General features: G+C 45.0%; 1 protein-coding gene across 1 annotated transcript in view; it reads left to right on the forward strand.

The window, feature by feature from the left end:
* The window catches only part of LOC112068506 (KICSTOR complex protein SZT2), a 28304-nt gene extending 6708 nt beyond the window's left edge, over window positions 1-21596 (forward strand). Inside the window, exons 2-9 of the mRNA XM_024135664.2 lie at window positions 2761-2974; window positions 5380-5566; window positions 5638-5760; window positions 6008-6338; window positions 6565-6774; window positions 14728-14838; window positions 17270-17338; window positions 17477-21596. Of these exons, the coding sequence (XP_023991432.1) occupies window positions 2761-2974; window positions 5380-5566; window positions 5638-5760; window positions 6008-6338; window positions 6565-6774; window positions 14728-14838; window positions 17270-17338; window positions 17477-17620 (1389 nt within the window). The 3' untranslated portion in view covers window positions 17621-21596. The remainder of the gene's footprint in view (window positions 1-2760; window positions 2975-5379; window positions 5567-5637; window positions 5761-6007; window positions 6339-6564; window positions 6775-14727; window positions 14839-17269; window positions 17339-17476) is intronic.
* The last annotated feature ends 46 nt before the right edge of the window (window positions 21597-21642 follow it).

Here is a 21642-nt window from a genome sequence, read left to right on the forward strand (position 1 = left end):
TATATATATATATATATATATACATATATATATATATATATACATATATATACGGGACAAGACGAGGACAAAATGACGTCTGACTGCTATGCCATCTTGGATGAGAATCTCTTAAGCCTGTGTTAACCTCAGAACTTATTTTATGTGTTTATCCCAAAACCCCATTATTTCCCCATCCATTTCCCCATAGGGATGACCAACAAACCAGAGGTAACTCATTTCCGTTTTTTAGGACTACAAGCTTGGGAGCTCTATTCTGACAATTGTCTTTTGCATGTCTCATGTTCTTTGCTTGTCCATTTCCTTTCCTTCTGTGTGTGTCTGTGTATGTTTCTGTGAGTATTTGTCTGTGTCTGTCTAGTCCCATTTCATGTCCTCTCTCCATCAGGGCTCCCTCCTCACCTCAAAACCTTTCCGTCTCAAGATATTCCCTGATGCCACACCAGTCTCTGACTCTGCAGTATGTCACAGAACTAGGGGCGTGGTGTCTCCCCCCTCTCTGCTTGCTGCAATGTCCCCTGATCCCTCTATCTACTTTATCTTTCGCTCTCTCTCTCTTTTTCTCTTTCTCTCTTTCTGAGGAATGATGATAGATTCAATCAGACAGAGGAAGCCATCTTCAGTGCAGCCTGGTGGAGCTCTGGGCTCCAATGTCATACTTCCCTACATGTTCTGTTCTGCTGTGACTTTTGGGTTCATCTCAGTCCTTTGTCTCAGTCTACATCTTCATCTTGCTGCTGGGCCAAACTGGCCAGAATGATGCTGAGCTTTGATTCGCTGTCTGTCTGTGGGTCATTGTGACCCTCCCTCCAAGCTCTTCCTGTATCAGTCTGTGTTTGTCATGCAGCTGGTGAATAAACTAGCCTAAATGCTACTCTTTTTGCAGAATACTTACTGTTACTGTCTTTCCCTGTGTTTTTCTTTGCAGCTCAAATCTGGAATGAGCAAACTTCTGACTTCCCCTGTCTTATTCAAGCATCTGTCTGTGATTTCTTTAGTACATTTATGAGTTCAAACTTCGTCACCTGTTCTGGGGTCTTGTGAGTTGGTGACCCATTGGTCCAAGGATTTGGGATCTTCTTCAAGCCTTCTGATATGCTCTAATCATGTCCGTGTCTGGCCCCGCCTTCCTTTCTCTCTCGCTCTACTCTAATCAACTCGTATGTGTTTTTTCTGCTTCCTGGATGGCCTCTGATTAAGAATCCTCCGTAGTATCGATTTTTGCAGCTCTAATCCACTGTCATCCTCTGTCGTTGTTGTAATATAAAGTCTCTTTTTTTTTTAAATGTACTTTTTAACAAAGTTATATATGTTTAACCTCCTCTTTGCTAGCACCTGTGAACAGTTTGAAAAGTTTAGCATGAACATTAGTACGTTCAAGTAAGTTTGAAAGGTATAACCAAAATAGTTTTTAGTTCCGAATGGCAGTTGGTAAATGCCTGAGCAATCACAGTGTTGACCCAGCAGTTAACAGGTCCCTAATACATGTTGGATTAAATAGTAACATAATTATATAGTATTATTAATAGTGTATCTCTGTGGCTTCACTGCTAAAGGGCAGTTTGTACCCCTAATCGCTTCAGTGGTCTTGTGGGCTCAGGAGTCAGAGGTTTCAGTTAATTAGGCTCCAGATCTCTCAATCTCCGCTGGGGAACACTGACCAACAGAACCATTAAACCACTTTGTACCAGCCTGTTCCGACTTCTGACATTACACTACTACAATGTTCTTGCCTTCAATCTCTTCTACAGTCTATACCACTGGAGAAATGTACTCTCTGTTTTCTGTGCTTTTATTTTATTGAAGGTGTCTGCCCTAGCCATTTTAGTTTGCGCTAAGTCTGGTACAAAACGTTCACTTCTTCAGAGAGGTGGTGAAAGGTTCAACTCGTTACGTTGACTTTAAAAGGAAAGGAAAATAACTTTTTCTTGATGTGTAATGAATGCCTCTTGACTAGTACTGGCATTAAATGTTTTTTCGCTGACTCTTTGATATGATAAGACCTATTTGCATTTGTTCCAGGCAAATGGTCAAGATGAAAGCAGCAGCAGTAATAGCATTTACCCTCCATCCCCCTCCAAACACCCCTCTCCGAACCGCAGTTCTTCGTATTGTGTTGTAATCACTGCATGCTCCAGTCTTTCACCTCAACATTAGCATTTTGCCGTTAATGCTTTTGTAAGCCTCCGCTTTGATGTTGGATTTAATTAACTAAGATACAATTATGAAGTTGATTGATATCACAGTTGCTTACAAAAGCCTCTCACAAAGGAGGGGTGGTAGTAGAGGAGTAGAAGCACTTTAAGTGGATGCCGCCACAGATTGGGTGGATACAAACAGACAGACAATGGGCTCTGAGAACGGCTGAAACAGCAGGGAGGTTTTTCCTACCGATGTAGACGACTTTAATGGGTCTGCTATTACCATTAGACACTAGATGGATAGCAATGCAGAGAGAGGGAGAGGAGCTAGGCCTAACTTCACAAACATTTATTATTAAACATTGAATTGTGCATATGATACTGCCAATACTGGCTTGATATTAATTCAGATGATTGTGTGAATGGTAGGTCATGAGATCCTCTTCCTCTGGTTGAGGTGTGTGTGTGTGTGTGTGTGTGTGTGTGTGTGTGTGTGTGTGTGTGTGTGTGTGTGTGTGTGTGTGTGTGTGTGTGTGTGTGTGTGTGTCCGATCCCATTCCCACAGCCCTTACAGAAATCTGTAGTGAGTGTCTACACTGTGTCGCCCTCTCTCCTCCAGCTCTCCATGCTCTTCACGGAGGAGTGTGATAAGGTGATTGGCCTGATGCATGTGCACTCGTTCAGCTATGACTTCCACCTACGGGTGGTTCACCAGTCCCTGGTGGGCTGTCACATGACCCTGCAGCAGGGATACCAGCTGACCAGCTTCCTGGAGGACTTCATAGCTCATCACCCTGACATCCCCAAGTTCAGACGAAACCACGTCTTCCAGGGTGAGTCTGACTCTACCCACCTGAACAACTAAATCCTGAAAAGAGTCCCAGCAGTATGTATAAGGCCAGAATTAAAACCAACACAGATCAACAACCGGTGCTTTGCGGTTGACTTTTAAATGTGATTTCTGCTTGAGCTGAACAGTTAGCATGATCTCCATTGACAACTGGGAAATTGTATCATGGCGCCGGAGAAGATGGCTGACGTTTTGTGCTCCTAACCAAACGTGTTTTTTTTGCGTTGTTTGTAACTTATTGTTTTTACTTATTCTGTACATAATGTTGCTGCTACTGTCTCTTATGACCGAAAATAACTTCTGGACATCAGAACAGCGATTACTCACCACGAACTGGCAGAAGCTTTTTTTTTTCTTTAACGAGTCCGACGTGAAGAGCATACTGCTTTCCCGGGAACAGGCCCAAATCCCCGTCATTTGCGTGAAAAGAGGACGGAGGTTGGGTTGCCTTCTGAGAATTCATAGGCGATCGAATTAACCCCCACTGCCTTCCATTCTACTAGCTAACATGCAATCATTGGAAAATAAAATAGACAACATACGAGGAAGATTAAACTACCAACGGGACATTGAAAACTGTAATATCTTATGCTTCAGAGTCGTGGCTGAACGACGACATTATCAACATAAATCTGGGTGGTTATACGCTGTATTGGCAGGATAGGACAGCGGCGTCTGGTAAGACAAGGGGGGGTGGACTATGTAAACAACAGCTGGTGCAGAATATCTAAGGAAGTCTTGAGGTTTTGCTCACCTGAGGTAGAGTATCTCATGATAAGCTGTAGACCACACTATCTACCTAGAGAGTTTTCATCTGTATTTTTTGTAGCTGTCTACATACCACCACAAACTGATGCTGGCACTAAGAACGCACTCAATTAACTGTATTCCGCAATAAGCAAACAGGAAAACACTCATCCAGAGGTGTCGCGCCTAGTGGCCGGGGACTTTAATGCAGGGAAACTTAAATCGTCTTACCAAATTTCTATTAGCATGTTAAATGTGCAACCAGAGGGGAAAAAAACTCTAGACCACCTTTATGCCACACACAGAGATGCATACAAAGCTCTCCCTCGCCCTCCATTTGGCAAATCTGACCATAATTCTATCCAACTGATTCCTGCTTACAAGCTAAAATTAAAGCAGGAAGCCCCAGTGACTCGGTCAATTAAAAAGTGTTCAGATAAAGCAGATGCTAAGCTACAGGACTGTTTTGCTAGCACAGACTGGAATATGTTCCGGGATTCTTCCGATGTCATTGAGGAGTACACCACATCAGTCATTGGCTTCATCAATAAGTGCATCGATGACGTCGTCCCCACAGTGACCGTACATACATACCCCAACCAGAAGCCATGGATTACAGACAACATCCACACTGAGCTAAAGGCTAGAGCTGCCACTTTCAAGGAGCGGGACTCTAACCCGGAAGCTTATAAAAAATACCGCTATGCCCTCCAACGAACCATCAAACAGGAAAAGCCTCAATACAGGACTAAGGTCGAATCGTACCACACCGGCTCCGACGCTCGTCGTATGTGGCAGGGCTTGCAAACCATTACAGACTACAAAGGGAAGCACAGCCGAGAGCTGCCTAGTGACACAAGCCTACCAGACGAGCTAAACTACTTCTATGCTCGCTTCGAAAACATGCACTGAAACATGCATGAGAGCACCAGCTGTTCCGTACTACTGTGTGATCACACTCTCCGCAGCCGATGTGAGTAAGACCTTTAAACAGGTCAACATTCACAAGGCCGCAGGGCTAGACGGATTATCAGGACGTGTACTGCGAGCACGCACTGACCAACTGGCAAGTGTCTTCACTGACATTTTCAACCTCTCCATGTCAGAGTCTGTAATACAAACATGTTTCAAGCAGACCGTCATAGTCCCTGTGCCCAAGAACACCAAGGTAACCTGCTTAAATGACTACCGACTCATAGCACTCAAGTCTGTAGCCATGAAGTGCTTTGAAAGGCTGATCATCGCTCACATCAACACCATTATCACAGAAACCCTAGACCCACTCCAATTTGCATACCGCCCTAACAGATCCACAGATGATGCAATCTATATTGCACTCCACACTGCCCTTTCTCACCTGGACAAAAGGATTGTGGACAAAAAACCTGGACAAAAGGAATGTGAGATTCTCACCTATGTGAGAATGCTATTCATTAACTACATCTCAGCGTTCAACACATAGTGCTCTCAAAGCTCATCAATAAGCTAAGGACCCTGGGACTAAATACCTCCCTCTGCAACTGGATCCTGGACTTCCTGAAAGTCTATCGCTGTGCGTAGGCCGCTAATCTGTGTTGGGTTGAATCCAGGCCTATGTCCTGTCGGTAAACTTATGCTTCTGTCTGTTTGTCTGTCCATCAGGGAGTTTCTCCATCTCTACGGGGATGATCACAGCTCACCAGCTGTATAACTACATTACTGACCATGCTGTCACCTACGGCATGAAGCCCCTTCGCATGTCCAAGGCTGCAATGACCAGCGATGGCAAGAAGGGGGCACCACCCAGCAGTGACCTGCATGAGTACGGTCTGGTTGCACTGTGGAACAGGTAGGCTATGGACACACACACACCTCCGTGAATTAAACATACATTATGCATGACCTGTTCTTCTCATCTAGCTCGGGCTCTTACAAGGACCTTGAAGGCCTGCGTCACCATGACGATTTTGACGTGTCCCTGCTGGTGTGTCACAATGCCGCTCCGTTTGAGGAGCAGTCGGAGGGAGAGAGACATCTGCTGAGGTACAGAGAGATGAAAGGAGGGATTATATATCGCACAATGGAAGGTGGAAATCATTTTGGGAAAGGTTACAATTTCAGACAGTAGGTTGCTATTGAAAACAATAGGATAGTGTTCTGTACAGTAGGTTACATTAAAATGAAACTGTGCTGTACCAATAACTCTGTATGAAGTTGCATTGCAATAACATTGACTTATCTGTCTTCTCAATCTGTGTGTGTGACGTGTCCTTGCGTGTTTATGTTTCAGGCTGCGTTACTACGTGATAATGACCAGCCAGAGAGAGCTGTTCCCCCGGCTGACGGCTGACATGCGTCGCTTCAAAAAGCTTTCCCAGATACACTGTGAGGTCAGCAACCTGGCAGGAAGGGTTCCCCCTGAGAGAGGTACAGGACCAGGTGGGGTATTGGACCTTGAACTGGACCTCTGGGAGGAGACCCCCCCTGCAGCCTCAGCCCCAGACACCTTCATCTCTACCCCCAGCGTTGGGAACGAGTTCTATCCCCTGACTGGTCCCCAAGGGTCTGGGGCCCAGGATCTCCTCTACCCCTCTCATCTGTTCCCCCTGCTCAACCAGGAGGTAGGGTTCTCCAGGACCGCTAAGACTTCATTGTGTTTTTAACTTTTTAGTGCGTGTATTGATGTATTCACATGGATGAGGCAATTGTAGGTTACCATTTCTATACAATAGAAAATTAAATCAGCTTACCTATATCTTTATGTAGGAGTTATTGCATATATATTAAATTATAGGCTCTGTATTTTAAATTGGTCAAATAAATGTATTGATTCAATCATCAATCCAGGTGGGCTGTGCGCAGAGCCAGATCCAGGCGAGTGTGGAACAGGCCATGGGCCACTGTCGCAGGGACAACCTGTGGAGGAGGCTGTTCCATGGAGAACACCAGCACCTGGCCATGGACAAGCTCAAGCTGAGCAAACTTTCCTTCAGCGAACTGGAGGAGCTCCTCAACGCAGTGCAGAGTCAATCTGTAGGGGAGATCGACCCCCAGCTGGTAAAGAACACACTCTACCCTACTCTACTACAGACCACATCACCTCATCCCACTACTTCAGGCCACCTCATCCCACTACTTCAGGCCACCTCATCCCACTACTTCAGGCCACCTCATCCCACTACTTCAGGCCACCTTCACGCTCACTACCTTCAGGGCGACCACTGCCTCACCAGTCATCCACTCATACATCCACACCAACTTCAACCTCACTACTTCAGACCCACACCACACCACCTCACTAATTCACCACACCAACTCACCTCATCCAATACATTACCACACCAACTACGACTCACCGAATACAACCACACCAACTCACCATCACTACTACTACCCACACCCCAACTCACCTCACCAATAACATACCACACCACACCACCTCACTACTTCATACCACACCAACTCACCTCACCACTACATTCCACACCAACTCACCTCACACTACCATACTCACCCACACCATACTCACTATTCATACCACACCAACTCACCTCACCACTACATCACCACACCAACTCACCTCACCTACTACATTCCACACACATCACCACACTCAACATTACTTCAACCACACCAACTTCGTTCCGGAGTTCCAAATTAAGCAGCAGCAGCTGAAAAGATGAGCTCCTACAAATATTGAAATTTAAATGTTTTTTAGAGAAAGTACATCGAAAAAAATCTAAAGAAAACTGCAAACTGAATAGGAGACCAAACAAGCAGCAAACAAGAAGAAAGGCTTTTGAAAAAAGTAACAATTTTTCATAAATATCTTAGCTAGCTAAGTTGTTACCTGTTGCTAGGCAGTTGCTAGGACATTCCTGAAAGAAGCTGCTAGCTAACAAGGAGTGTCTAGTTGCAGAAGAGAAGAAGGACAAAGAAGGGACAAAGTGGGACAAAATAAGGACAGAAAAAAAGGGAAAGGGACATTAAGGTGAAGCAGTCCTCTAAGACACCAAAGACAATAATACAAGAAACAACACTTCTATTGCTCTCTCCTTTACATACGCACTTCCGTTGGTTTGGAGCGAGTAGTTGCATTCCGCTTTGCTCCACAGGTAGTATTACAGGTAGTATTACATTTCATTTCATTACAGTACAACAGTTTGATTTGTTTCTCTAGCTGCTACATAGCCGTCTTTGTATCCAAGATAATTGTTAGTCTAGAGTAATTGTCGAGGTTACCTAGCCAGTTAGAGGTTACCTAGCAGCTACACTTTCAAACAAAGTCAACAACGTCAGCCACTGCTAGCTAGCCTATTTCACAGCCAGCAGTACTATATCATTTAGTCAATAAGATTTTTGCAGTAAGCTTAATTTTCTGAACTTCGAGACGTGTAGTCCACTTGTCATACCAATCTCCTTTGCATTAGCGTAGCCTCTTCTGTAGCCTGTCAACTATGTGTCTGTCTATCCCTGTTCTCTCCTCTCTGCACAGACATACAAACGCTTCACACCGCGTGGCGCTGCTACTCTACCTGGTGGTCCCAGCGCGCCACGACCCACGTGGAGTTCCAGGTCTCAGGCAGCCTCTGGAACTGCCGATCGCGGCCAACAAGGCAGAGTTCATCTCAGCCTATGCTTCCCTCCCAGTCCCTCGACTTTTGGCACTGCACGAACATGGATTACCACTGATAACACTGCTACTCCACTGCTCTCTCCCTCGTCTGCCCACGTTTTCTCGCACACCCCCGAGAGCGTTCTGTCAGCGGGTGGTGGCACTGGATCCTCATCTCTCCCAAGTGACATTCTCTCTTTCTCCCCTGACCCATCTGCTCTATCGCCTCCTTTGAATTCCATGCTGTCACAGTTACCAGCCCTTTCAAGCTTAACATCCTTATCATTTATCGCCCTCCAGGTTCCCTTGAGAGTTCATCAATGAGCTTGACGCCCTGATAAGTTCCTTTCCTGAGGATGGCTCACCTCCACAGTTCTGGGTGACTTTAACCTCCCACGTCTACCTTTGACTCATTCCTCTCTGCCTCCTTCTTTTCCACTCCTCTCCTCTTTGACCTCACCCTCTCACCTTCCCCCCTACTCACAAGCAGGCAATACGCTTGACCTCATCTTTACTAGATGCTTTCTTCCACTAATCTCATTGCAACTCCCCTCCAAGTCTCCGACACTACCTTGTATCCTTTTCCCTCTCGCTCTCATCCAACACTTCCACACTGCCCCTACTCGGATGGTATTGCGCCGTCCCAACCTTCGCTCTCTCTCCCCGCTACTCTCTCTCCTCTCCATCCTATCATCTCTTCCCTCTGCTCAAACCTTCTCCAACCTATCTCCTGATTCTGCCTCCTCAACCCTCCTCTCCTCCCTTTCTGCATCATTTGACTCTCTATGTCCCTATCCTCCAGGCCGGCTCGGTCCTCCCCTCCTGCTCCGTGGCTCGACGACTCATTGCGAGCTCACAGAACAGGGCTCCGGGCAGCCGAGCGGAAAATGGAGGAAACTCGCCTCCCTGCGGACCTGGCATCCTTTCACTCCCTCCTCTCTACATTTCCTCTTCTGTCTCTGCTGCTAAAGCCAATTTCTACCACTCTAAATTCCAAGCATCTGCTCTAACCCTAGGAAGCTCTTTGCCACCTTCTCCTCCCTCCTGAATCCTCCTCCCCCTCCTCCCCCCTCCTCCCTCTCTGCTGATGACTTCGTCAACCATTTTGAAAGAAGGTCGACGACATCCGATCCTCGTTTGCTAAGTCAAACGACACCGCTGGTTCTGCTCACACTGCCCTACCCTTGCTTTGACCTCTTTCTCCCCTCTCTCTCCAGATGAAATCTCGCGTCTTGTGACGGCCGGCGCCCAACAACCTGCCCGCTTGACCCTATCCCCTCCTCTCTTCCCAGACCATTTCCGGAGACCTTCTCCCTTACCTCACCTCGCTCATCAACTCATCCTTGACCGCTGGCTACGTCCCTTCCGTCTTCAGAGAGCGAGAGTTGCACCCCTTCGAAAAAACCTACACTCCATCTCCGATTCAACAACTACAGACCAGTATCCCTTCTTTCTTTTCTCTCCAAAACTCTTGAACGTGCCGTCCTTGGCCAGCTCTCCTGCTATCTCTCTCAGAATGACTCTCTTTGATCCAAATCAGTCAGGTTTCAAGACTAGTCATTCAACTGAGACTGCTCTTCTCTGTGTCACGGAGGCGCTCCGCACTGCTAAAGCTAACTCTCTCTCCTCTGCTCTCATCCTTCTAGACTTATCGGCTGCCTTTGATACTGTGAACCATCAGATCCTCCTCTCCACCCTCTCCGAGCTGGGCATCTCCGGCGCGGCCACGCTTGGATTGCGTCCTACCTGACAGGTCGCGCCTACCAGGTCGTGGCGAGAATCTGTCCGCACCACGTGCTCTCACCACTGGTGTCCCCAGGGCTCTGTCTAGGCCCTCTCCTATTCTCGCTATACACCAAGTCACTTGGCTCTGTCATATCCTCACATGTCTCTCCTATCATTGCTATGCAGACGACACACATATTAATCTTCTCCTTTCCCCCCTCTGATAACCAGTGGTGAATCGCATCTCTGCATGTCTGGCAGACATATCAGTGTGGATGACGGATCACCACCTCAAGCTGAACCTCGGCAAGACGGAGCTGCTCTTCTCCTCCGGGGAAGGACTGCCCGTTCCATGACTCGCCATCACGGTTGACAACTCCATTTGGTCCTCCTCCCAGAGTGCTAAGAACCTTGGCGTGATCCTGGACAACACCTGTCGTTCTCACTAACATCAAGGCGGTGACCCGTTCCTGTAGGTTCATGCTCTACAACATTCGCAGAGTACGACCCTGCCTCACGCAGGAAGCGGCGCAGGTCCTAATCCAGGCACTTGTCATCTCCGTCTGGATTACTGCAACTCGCTGTTGGCTGGGCTCCCTGCCTGTGCCATTAAACCCTACAACTCATCCAGAACGCCGCAGCCCGCTGGTGTTCAACTTTCCCAAGTTCTCTCACGTCACCCGCTCCTCCGCTCTCTCCACTGGCTTCCAGTTGAAGCTCGCATCCGCTACAAGACCATGGTGCTTGCCTACGGAGCTGTGAGGGAACGGCACCTCCGTACCTTCAGGCTCTGATCAGGCCCTACACCCAAACAAGGGCACTGCGTTCATTCACCTCTGCCTGCTCGCTCCCAACCTCTGAGGAAGTACAGTTCCCGCTCAGCCCAGTCAAAACTGTTCGCTGCTCTGGCACCCCAATGGTGGAACAAAACTCCTCACGACGCCAGGTCAGCGGGACGTCAGATCACCACCTTCCGGAGACACCTGAAACCCCACCTCTTTAAGGAATACCTAGGATAGGATAAAGTAATCCTTCTAACCCCCCCCCCTTAAAAGAGTTAGATGCACTATTGTAAAGTGGTTGTTCCACTGGATATCATAAGGTGAATGCACCAATTTGTAAGTCGCTCTGGATAAGAGCGTCTGCTAAATGACTTAAATGTAAATGTAAATGTAACTCACCTCACCACTACATACCACACCACACCACCTCACTACTTCATACCACACCAACTCACCTCACTACTTCAGACCACACCACCTCACTATTACAGACCACACCACCTCATCTCACTACTGCAGGCCAACTCACCTCACTACTACATACCACCTCTTCTCAGCCTGCTGCTGTGTTGATTTGGCAGCAGGCACCTCTATAGCATGCTGCTCTGTTCGCTGGTCTCTCTGTTGAGGAATAATCTCAAAAGCCAATCAACACACTCTACTGTACACATACAGCATAATTATTGAGCCTACTACACCTATTATTAAAACACATCCGGTCGTTGATTGGATTGTGCCTCCATTCAGAGAGATTGGATGGTTCCAGTCAGATGTACACGTATTAGATGCAATAGCCTAATTTCCAGTATCATGCCATGTCTGTATTAGGTTATTGTGTTCCAGTCGTGATTGGATTTGGATAGGTACCTCTGCAGGTAGATAAGCATGTATTGTGTCAGTGCTGTAGCCTTGACTAGAGTTTCCTGTTAGTCTTGTATCCTTTTAAATGACTACCCATTAAAGTTATGCTTGTTAGATGGATACATTTGATTTAGTTAACAGCAGTAAGTCACTGAGAACAGATGATCCCTTCTACAATAATTAAACAACACTTCAATCCAGAGAATCATGAGAAGGGCTTATCAAGAAAAAGTTAAAAAGGACTAATTCCAGTTAGAAAGGAGTTGGAGCACTCAACAAAGTAAAATAGATCAAACTCCCTTTTACCTGGAATTAGTCTTTTGGAAGTTTTTCTTGGTAAGCCATTCTCATGATTGTTGTCGTTGTTGAGCACCCATCCTTTTCTTTGTTTCCTGCAGAGTGGAGGCCCACCTGAACTCTGGCCACTTTAATTCAATAGTTAGTTACTGATGCTACCCATATAGCCTCCACTTGTTGGTTTTGTAAAATAAAGATCCCTATGGCCTTTCTTGAGAGCTCCAATCATTTCAATTATTCTTCATTATACTCAGTTTAAAGTACCCTGCTCCAATTACACGATGGTTGGAGCAACAATGCGTCTGTGATTTTCCAAATGTCTGGTGGGCGGGTGGCTTCTCGTGGAGATGGTATTCAAGGTTAATGCCCTCTTAGTCAGTAGAGAAGGAGGGTGGGCCAGGCCTGCTCAATCCTGCCTACTCGAGGAGACCGAGAGCCTCATAATCACAGAGGCTTGCATCTGTGTGTGTTGGAGAGGAGAGAAACAAAGCATCCTTGGACGACGGTGATAATCACAGAGGTGTGCGTGCATGTGCACATTTGTTGTTGGAGAGGAGAGAAACGCGGCTCGTCATCCATGGAGAAAGGAATCATGATAATCACAAGCTCTCTCTAAAAGCCCTTATACCTTCCCCGGAGCCAGTGGTTGTGGGCTCCTGGGCTGCTCACTCTGTGACTGACAGCTCCTCCAGGTCTAACAGCCTTCCCACTGTGCACTGCAGCAGCTCATCCCTTATGGTGCGGCAGGTAGAGAATAGAGCCGTATCCTCCCTATAATAACCACACAGGCGTTATCCTGACATCAACATAAGGATAGTGGTGCCGTCGTATCCCCCAGCACAGCTGGGAAACATGTCTATGCATACAGTATATCTGAATTGTGATGATGTGTAGTAGGATTTGGCTATGTGCAGTATGAGGTGTTACATAGATATGTGTTGTGTGTGGTTCGATTGGGTTTTTCTTGATCCTCTGTCATATCTCTGTTGTTGTGAGTCCCCACAGAGCTGCAGGATTTGCATCAGTCCTGCTGAAGACTGAATGTAGATGCTTTATTTTGATGATTCCCATAGGTTTCATCCATAACAAACTGTCACGTCATCCACTCCATTTCTAGCTTGAAATCATCTTCTGAAGGCGATAGATACGTACCTCTGTGCTACCTACTCTGCTGTGCTACCTACTCTGCTGTGCTACCTACTCTGCTGTGCTACCTACTCTGCTGTGCTACCTACTCTGCTGTGCTACCTTACTCTGCTGTGGCTACCTACTCTGCTGTGCTACTACTCTGCTGTGCTACCTACTACTGATGTGCTACCTACTCTGCTGTGCTACCTACTCTGCCGCGCTGTGCTACTTACTCTGCGGTGCTACTTACTCTGCGGTGCTACCTACTCTGCTGTGCTACCTACTCTGCCGCGCTGTGCTACTTACTCTGCGGTGCTACCTACTCTGCCGCGCTGTTCTACTTACTCTGCGGTGCTACCTACTCTGCCGCGCTGTGCTACCCCGCCGTGCCAATGTCTTGTTACTGTATATCTATTCTGTGGTTACATCCCTATTCCCTATATAGTGCACTACTTTTTAACAGTGCCCATAGGGCTGTGGTCAAAAGTAGTACACTATATAGGGAATAGGGTACCATGTGGGATACTGCTGTAGCTAAACGCTGCTTTGGTTCACAACATTTCTCAGTGGTCTTCCAATGTTTGGAAATTCAAGAACAAGTAAAGGACGGCAGTTACTATTGAGAATTAATATTGAGATGAATTTTAAAGCAAGAGTGCTTAGAAGCAAAGATCAGAAAGCTCCAACATTAGGCTACATATATAGGAAAAAAGGTGCCATTTGGGACAAGACAATGGTTTATAGTAGAGAGCTACCCTTTTTCTTTATTTTAGTGTGGAGGTATAGCTACAGTAGAGAGCTGCCCTCTTCAAAGAGATAGTTATGTATCTTAATCAACGCTGTGCTCTTCAAACTAGCTGTGTCTTTCCCACAGGGATCTCGGCATTTATCAACAGAAAAGTCCTAATTAAAAACCCAAACATCCTATTTATATGTCCATGTTAAAGAAGAAGTGGAATGGAAACTTCACAGTCAGTGATCTGAACACAGATTAAAAATGTAGTGAAGTATGGACTGTGAGAACTGAGTAGGCTCTGCAGCATTGCAGAGGTCGCCGTTGGAAAGCTCCCTACAGCTCACCCGCTGCCTCGTCTTCCCTTCCGATCCTCTTCTCTACTAATTTTCTGCTATTCATAGATGTATGCCAGGGAATCACTGATCATTGTCAGCCAAGGAATGTTTTATAAATGTTAGATTCAAAGCCAATTGAGTAATTGGCGTATACTATTTGGCCATGTTTTAATTTGCAAGGGAATATCTAGAAGAAGATTTTGAAAGATCTTAACTTAATTCCTGATGTATCCTTTTCTCAGTGTTTAGGCTCATTGTTCCTCCAATAGTAGGTCTTATGTAGCTGGTGCTGGTTTGAATTTGGGTGGTAACTGGTCAGTGTCAAGCATTTGTTTGTCTCTTGTTCAGATCTTCGGTTCGAAACATTGTACAATCAAACTTTGTGTGTTTTCAGCAATGTGCGGCCCATCATTCTTTCAAGGCTTCCTCTCCTCTGTTCCTATAGGGTCAAAACGTTGCGCAATAACACTGTGAGAGCATTCAGCACTGTGTGACCCAGGCCTCCATCTTTCTTTCAATGTGTTCCCACAGGGTTGTTTCTTGACCATGAGTCCCAGCTGGTACCAGAGTCTGATCAAAGTGCTGCTGACTCGCTTCCCTCAGAGCTGCCGACACTTTGACCAGAGTGGCATTCAGTATCTGGTAAGAACAAAACCACTAATATAACATATATACGGATATAAACACTACAAAAACATATATACTGAACAAAAATATAAATGCAAAATGCTACAATTTCAAATATTTTACTGAGTTAGTTCATATAAGGAAATCAGTCAATTGAAATAAATTCATTAGGCCTAATCTATGGATTTCACGACTGGGAATACCGATATGCATCTGTTGGTCACAGATACCTTTAACAAAAGGTTGGGGCGTGGATCAGAAAACGCATAGAGTTGATCAATTTGTTGATTGTGGCCTGTGGAATGTTGTCCCACTCCTCAATGGCTGTGCGAAGTTGCTGGATATTGGCGGGAACTGGAACACGCTGTCGTACACGTCGATCCAGGGCATCCCAAACATGCTCAATGGGTGACATGTCTGGTGAGTATGCAGGCCATGGAGAACTGGGAAATGTTCAGCTTCCATGAATTGTGTACTGATCCTTGCATCATGGGGCCGTGCATTATCATGCTGAAACATGAGGTGACGGCGGCGGATGAATGGCACGACAATGGGCCTCAGGATCTCGTCACAGTATCTCTGTGCATTCAAATTGCAATCAATAAAATGCTGTTGTCCGTAGCTTATACCTACCCATACCATAATCCCACCGCCACCATGAGGCACTCTGTTCACAACATTGACATCAGCAAACCGCTGATCAGCAAATCACACAACACCATACACGTGGTCTGCAGTTGAGGCCGGTTGGACGTAGTGCCAATTTCTCTAAAACGACATTGGAGGTGGCTTATAGTAAAGAAATTAACATTTAATTATCTGGCAACAGTTCTATTGGACATTCCTGCAGTCAGTATGCCAATTGCATGCTCCCTCAAACCTTGAGATATCTGTGGTGTTGTGTGACAAAATTGCACATTTTAGAGTGGTCTTTTATTGTCCCCAGCACAAGGTGCACCTGTGTAATGATCATGCTGTTTAATCAGCTTCTTGATATGCCACACCTGTCAGGTGGATAGATTAACTTGGCAAAGGAGAAATGCTCACCAACAGGGATGTAAACAAAATTTGAGAGAAATACGCTTTTTGTGCATATGGAAAATGTCTGGTGCATATGGAAAATGTCTGGTATCTTTTCTTTCAGTTCATGAAACATGGGGCCAACACTTTACATGTTGCGTTTATATTTGTGTTCAGTGTAAAAACTACAACTCCCTACAGCACTTTGTCCACAATTACACTACAATTAAAATTGCTCGTCAAAATGGGTTCCAGAGTGCGGCTTTCAGAGCTCAACCACCACTAAATCAAGGTCATGTTCAGTAGAGCACATGTAACAAAATCTGCAATGGAAAAGGTAGCAAAACCTTTCTCCCTACTGAACACTACCATTCCAGTAAATTAAGAGGTGCTTTGTTCACTTAACTAGAGCTGTCCTCTTCATATGGAGTATGTACACACTTGCATACATAGGAATACAGCAGAGCACCACCAGCTGCTGTACCTCCAGCAGAATATAATGTAGAGAAACAGGGGAAAGCACCCCGCTAAGCAAATTAATTATCCCGTTTTCTCCTTCACATTCATTGTGATTGCATCCGCTTCAAGTCAAACTGTATCTTGACACTGCATGCAACAACATCAAAACTATCTCCTTGAGCTGCAGACGTTGTTATTAGCATGGGTGCCTGTATCAAAGTTCCTATAGCTCTGTCATTGGACTCCACTGTTTATATACGATATGTATTCAAGAAATATACTGTATCACTCTATATGTGTAATATTCTATAATGAATTCCATCCCCTATTTGATTTCAATGAATTTTGGAGGTGATCTTGTTAAGTTCTTATGGACTAATCCGCTATCAGGAACTGCCTCAAGTACCCTTGAACTTTTCTAAGGTTTCTCTCAGGCTTCTAACTTTTATTTGTGACAGGGGAAAGCAAGAACAATTTGAATGTGATGAAGGAAAAAATGTGTATATTAAAAAATCTAAAATTGAGAGACCTCTGCAGTTTGGAAGAAGGGTTTTAGCGTTGTGTAAAAATGTGAAATGCGGCTCTCAAGGGAGATTATGGGAGTCTTATGGGGAATGATTGTCGGTGTCAAGAGGTTAGTCACTACTTAGTTTGGTAATTGAGAGACTTGAGATCAAAAGAACATCCCCCTCACTACTTCTCTTGTGAAGATGTTCTGCCCTAGTACTGTAGATGGTGACATAAACTCAACCTGCCCTTCTCTCCCTAGCAAACATCAGTCACACACTATTCCTTTTTTGTCCCAGAGAGCAAAATACTATAAATAGTTCAAACACAAGATCCCATTAACTGTAGTCAGTCACCTATTTTTGTTCAAAGTTATACTGTGGGGAATAGGGGGGATGGAATTGTAAGTCATTATAGCTTGAAATGAACAGCTGTTCTGCCGTTCCCTTCTTTCTTTCAGGCTGTCCTGAACCAGAAATTCACTGACTGCTTTGTTCTGGTCTTCCTTGAAAATCAGGCAGGAAAAACGGTGAGTCAGTGTGATGTCTTCCCCTTGTTATGCTCTTTATAGCATTCTATAGCTACACTATATGAATTCCTTATACGCTTTAAGGTGAGATGACATTGTTTTCAATTGAACTTTATTTTGCCTCCTTCCTCCCTCCAGAGCCTCAAGGTTGTATTTAGGGAGCCATTGCCATCCCAACCGCAGCCTAGGAACAGCCCCTCGCCTCAGCTGGTGTCCATGTACCATCACCTGGAGTCTGTGATCAACACAGCCTGCTACAACTTGTGGACAGGCCTGCTGTAGGCCTGGAGGGCCAATCAGGGCCAGGTGGGCCACAGAGAAACAGGCTGCTGGGAGGTGTAGTTCCAGACAGGCGGCTTCATTTATAGGCCGTCTTGGCATGTGGGACACAAAAAAGGATGTTATTGTTGAAAAGTGCTAAATCAGCGAATCAAAGAGTTCACATGTCAAAGCTTCCTGTGCAATGTATCAGTGTTTTATTCATTCTACCACTGGGAGAAAAGATGCACACTATTGTTAAAGGGATAGTGCAAGATTTTGGCAATGAAGCTGTACCTGTAGACTTCCAGTCATTGCGCTAACGCTAATTAGGCTCGCAAAACTACCTTCAACTTCCTTCAAACTGCACGCAGAGACATAGAAATGGCATCTGACGTTGCAAAAATCTTGCACCATCCCTTTAAAGATATGACCTTACCGGCTTGTCACCCGGCCTGTGTTTTGGTAAAAAGCTGAGGGATGTGCCTGGAAAAATTGGTATCAAAATTATAGTTTTAACTTGTTTTGAGGGTGCACAGTGTTTGTTTACATTTACATTGTTTACATACATTGGAGTAAAATAAGATTATATTTGTGGTTCTGATAGAGTACCGCAGTTGAACTAAGTTATATTCTTTAAGAACCAATGGGTATACATCATTAATTTAGATGTCCCAAAATTGATGTAGCAACGAACTAGCTTTAAAGCACATGAAGGGCTCTATTAAATCAGATCCGCTTTAGCCGACATCCACATAGCTGTTGTTTTGGTGGTGTCGGAGGTGAAACAGCGTTAGAGCTGTCAAATTCACAAGCGGCTCATGGCATTATACAGTGCCTTCGAGAAGGATTCAGACCCCATGACTTTTTCCACATTGTCATATGTTACAACCTTATTCTAAAATGTATTAAATCGTTTTTTCCCCCTCATCAATCTACACACAATACCCCATAATGACAAAGCAAAAACAAGTTTGTAGAAATGTTTGCTAATTTATTTAAAAAAATGTCAAACTGAAATATCACATTTACGTAAGTATTCAGACCCTTACTCATTACTTTGAGTAGTGAGTACTGGCAGCGATTACAGCACCGAGTCTTCTTGGGGATGACGCTACAAGCTTGGCACACCTGTATTTGGGGAGTTCCTCCCATTCTTCACTGCAGATCCTCTCAAGGTCTGTCAGGTTGGATGGGGAGCGTTGATGCACAGCTATTTTCAGATCTCTCCAGAGATGTTCGATCGGGTTCAAGTCCGGGCTCTGGCTGGGCCACTCAAGGACATTGAGACTTGTCTTGAAGCCACTCCTGCGTTGTCTTGGCTGTGTGCTTAGGGTCGTTGTCCTGTTGGAAGGTGAACCTTCGCCCCAGTCTGAGGTCCTAACCTGCTCCAGAGCGCTTTTCGTCAAGAATCTGTACTTTGAGCCGTTCATCTTTGCCTCAATTCTGACTAGTCTCCCAGTTCTTGCCGTTGAAAAACATCCCCACAGCATGATGCTGCCACCACCATCCTTCACTGTAGGGATGGTGCCAGGTTTCCTCCAGATGTGACGCTTGGCATTCAGGCCAAAGAGTTCAATCTTGGTTTCATCAGACCAGACAATCTTGTTCAGAGAATCCTTTTGGCAGACACCATGCAGGCTGTCATGTGCCTTTTACTGAGGAGTGGCTTCCGTCTGGCCACTCTACCATAAAGGCCTGATTTGGTGGAGTGCTCCAGATATGGTTGTCCTTTTGGAAGGTTCTCCCTTCTCCACAGAGGATCTCTAGAGCTCTGTCAGTGACCATCGGTTCTTGGTCACCTCCCTGACCTAGGCCCTTCTCCCCTGATTGCTCAGTGTGGCTGGGCGGCCACCTCTAGGAAGGGTCTTGGTGGTTCAAACTAATTCCACTTAAGATTGATTGAGGCCACTGTGTTCTTGGGGACCTTCAAAGCTGCAGAAATGTTTTGGTACCCTTCCCCAGATCTGTGCCTCGACACAATCCTGTCTCGGAGCTCTACGGACAATTCCTTCGACCTCATGGCTTGGTTTTTGCTCTGACATGCACTGTCAACTGTGGGACATTATATAGACAGGTGTGTGCCTTTTCAAATCATGCCCAATCAATTGAATTTACCACAGGTGGACTCCAATCAAGTTGTAGAAACATCAAGGGTGATCATAGGGCGATAGCATAGGGTCTGAATACTTATGTAAATATGGTATTTTATTTTTAATACATTAGCAAACTTTTCTAGAAACTTGTTTTCTGTACCTGTACCTAAAGTGGACTTTGCCATTGGCTGCACGACATTGCATTGAGAAATTCCATGGAGCCGTTTACAAGTTTGAACATAAGAATGTGAGTTGTAAAATACACCTTGATTAGGCTGATAAGAATACTCATTGTTTAGGTGAATGATTTTCAAATTGAGCGCCATTATTTCTATGTAGCCTAAACTTTCGTTTAGGCTACATAGACGGGTGTGGATTCGTGACAATGATCAAGAACAGCTGCTCACCGATTTTGACAGCTCCAACGTACGCAGTTACACTTCTGACGCCGCTAAAACATCAGCTATGCGGGTGTCGGCTATCGCCGGTTAAATCAACAACAACAAAAAAGTAAGACATGAAAAACAAATAATTAGAGCAGCAGTAAATAACAATAGCGGGCTATATACAGGGGGTACTGGTACTGTCAATGTGCGGGGGCACCGGTGTCAAGGTATTTGAGATAATTATGTACATGCAGGTAGGGTTGCCTCCTGCAGTGGACATTGGTCCTCACAGACAGGGGGCACCTACTGTAACAATGCTATTTAGCTGTCACTACTTCATAGTGACAGAATTGAACTGAAGAAGACATGCTTTTTGCACTGAACAGTGCCCCAGAGATTATGCAATTCGCCCCAATTTTCAATGGCAACATGAGCCTATTACTCATTGACTTGGAGGTTAGTGGTGGTATGGTAGAATGAAACGGGGGTGAGACTTTCAGGCTAGTATGATCTAATGCCATAGTACTGTATGTACTATGGCACAACATTTTTGTAATTTAGCAGGCTTTTATCCAGAGTGACTTGGGGTTAAATGCCTTGCTAAAGGGCACATCAGCAGATTTTGTCACCTAGTCTGCTTGGGGATTCGAACTACTGACCGTTCAGTTACTGGCCCAATGCTCTTAACCGCTACGCTACATTCCCATTCAGCTGATACCTCTTTACTTCAGATCAGAGATCATCCACCATACATGTACATTAGAAATCTTACCTGAAGTGGATCTCATTCCCCAACCTGTGAATTGGACTGTAAACAAGTCAGTATTGTGCAAAAGTGTTAAATTTAGACCCTATTCTCCAACTCGTAAACCATTTAGATATGTAGGTGTTCAAATCATACGAATTAAGGAATTAAGATGTTTCTTGGATACTGTGCCTTGCCAAAGTCTAGGAATAGATTCTCAAGATCACCACAGCACACAATTCAGTCTCAAGTATTCTGCAGAGGGGAAAGATTGCTGCAATATTGGGTAATTGATTTTTTTCTTCCCATTGTGTCCTATAAGTGTCAAACCCGCTACTCAATTTGCCCAACTGCCATATCTTCATCCTAAAGTGCCTTAGTTTGCCCTGATCGCATCATTAAGAAATAAGTGTTATTATTGCAATTGGACTACTGACTAGCTACATTCTGACAGGGTTGAGTGTATAGCTGGTCTGTTTACAGATTGGGCATAGGATCCAGCTTGTGTACAACATTGTAATAACACACCCACGCATCAGTTTAGCGATGTCATTACAATACCGTAAGACTTAAGTTTGCACACATTTAAAATTAAGGAAACCAAGTATTGTATGAAGTTCCTTATTAAAAAGTAATGAAGGATTTGGATATTTATAATGGATTTAGAAATGTTTTTGTTTTGAAGGTAAGAACACTGGATATTGCATGATGTCAACAGTATAGGCATTCTGAAACGTGTACATATGAAATGCTACAATAAACCTTATAGTGTATTCTAGTGTGATAACTAACTTGACAGATGTGAGTATGGTACTACTG

The sequence above is a fragment of the Salvelinus sp. IW2-2015 genome, unplaced genomic scaffold (genome assembly GCF_002910315.2).
Source record: "Salvelinus sp. IW2-2015 unplaced genomic scaffold, ASM291031v2 Un_scaffold542, whole genome shotgun sequence".
In the NCBI taxonomy this organism is placed as follows: Eukaryota; Metazoa; Chordata; class Actinopteri; order Salmoniformes; family Salmonidae; genus Salvelinus; species Salvelinus sp. IW2-2015.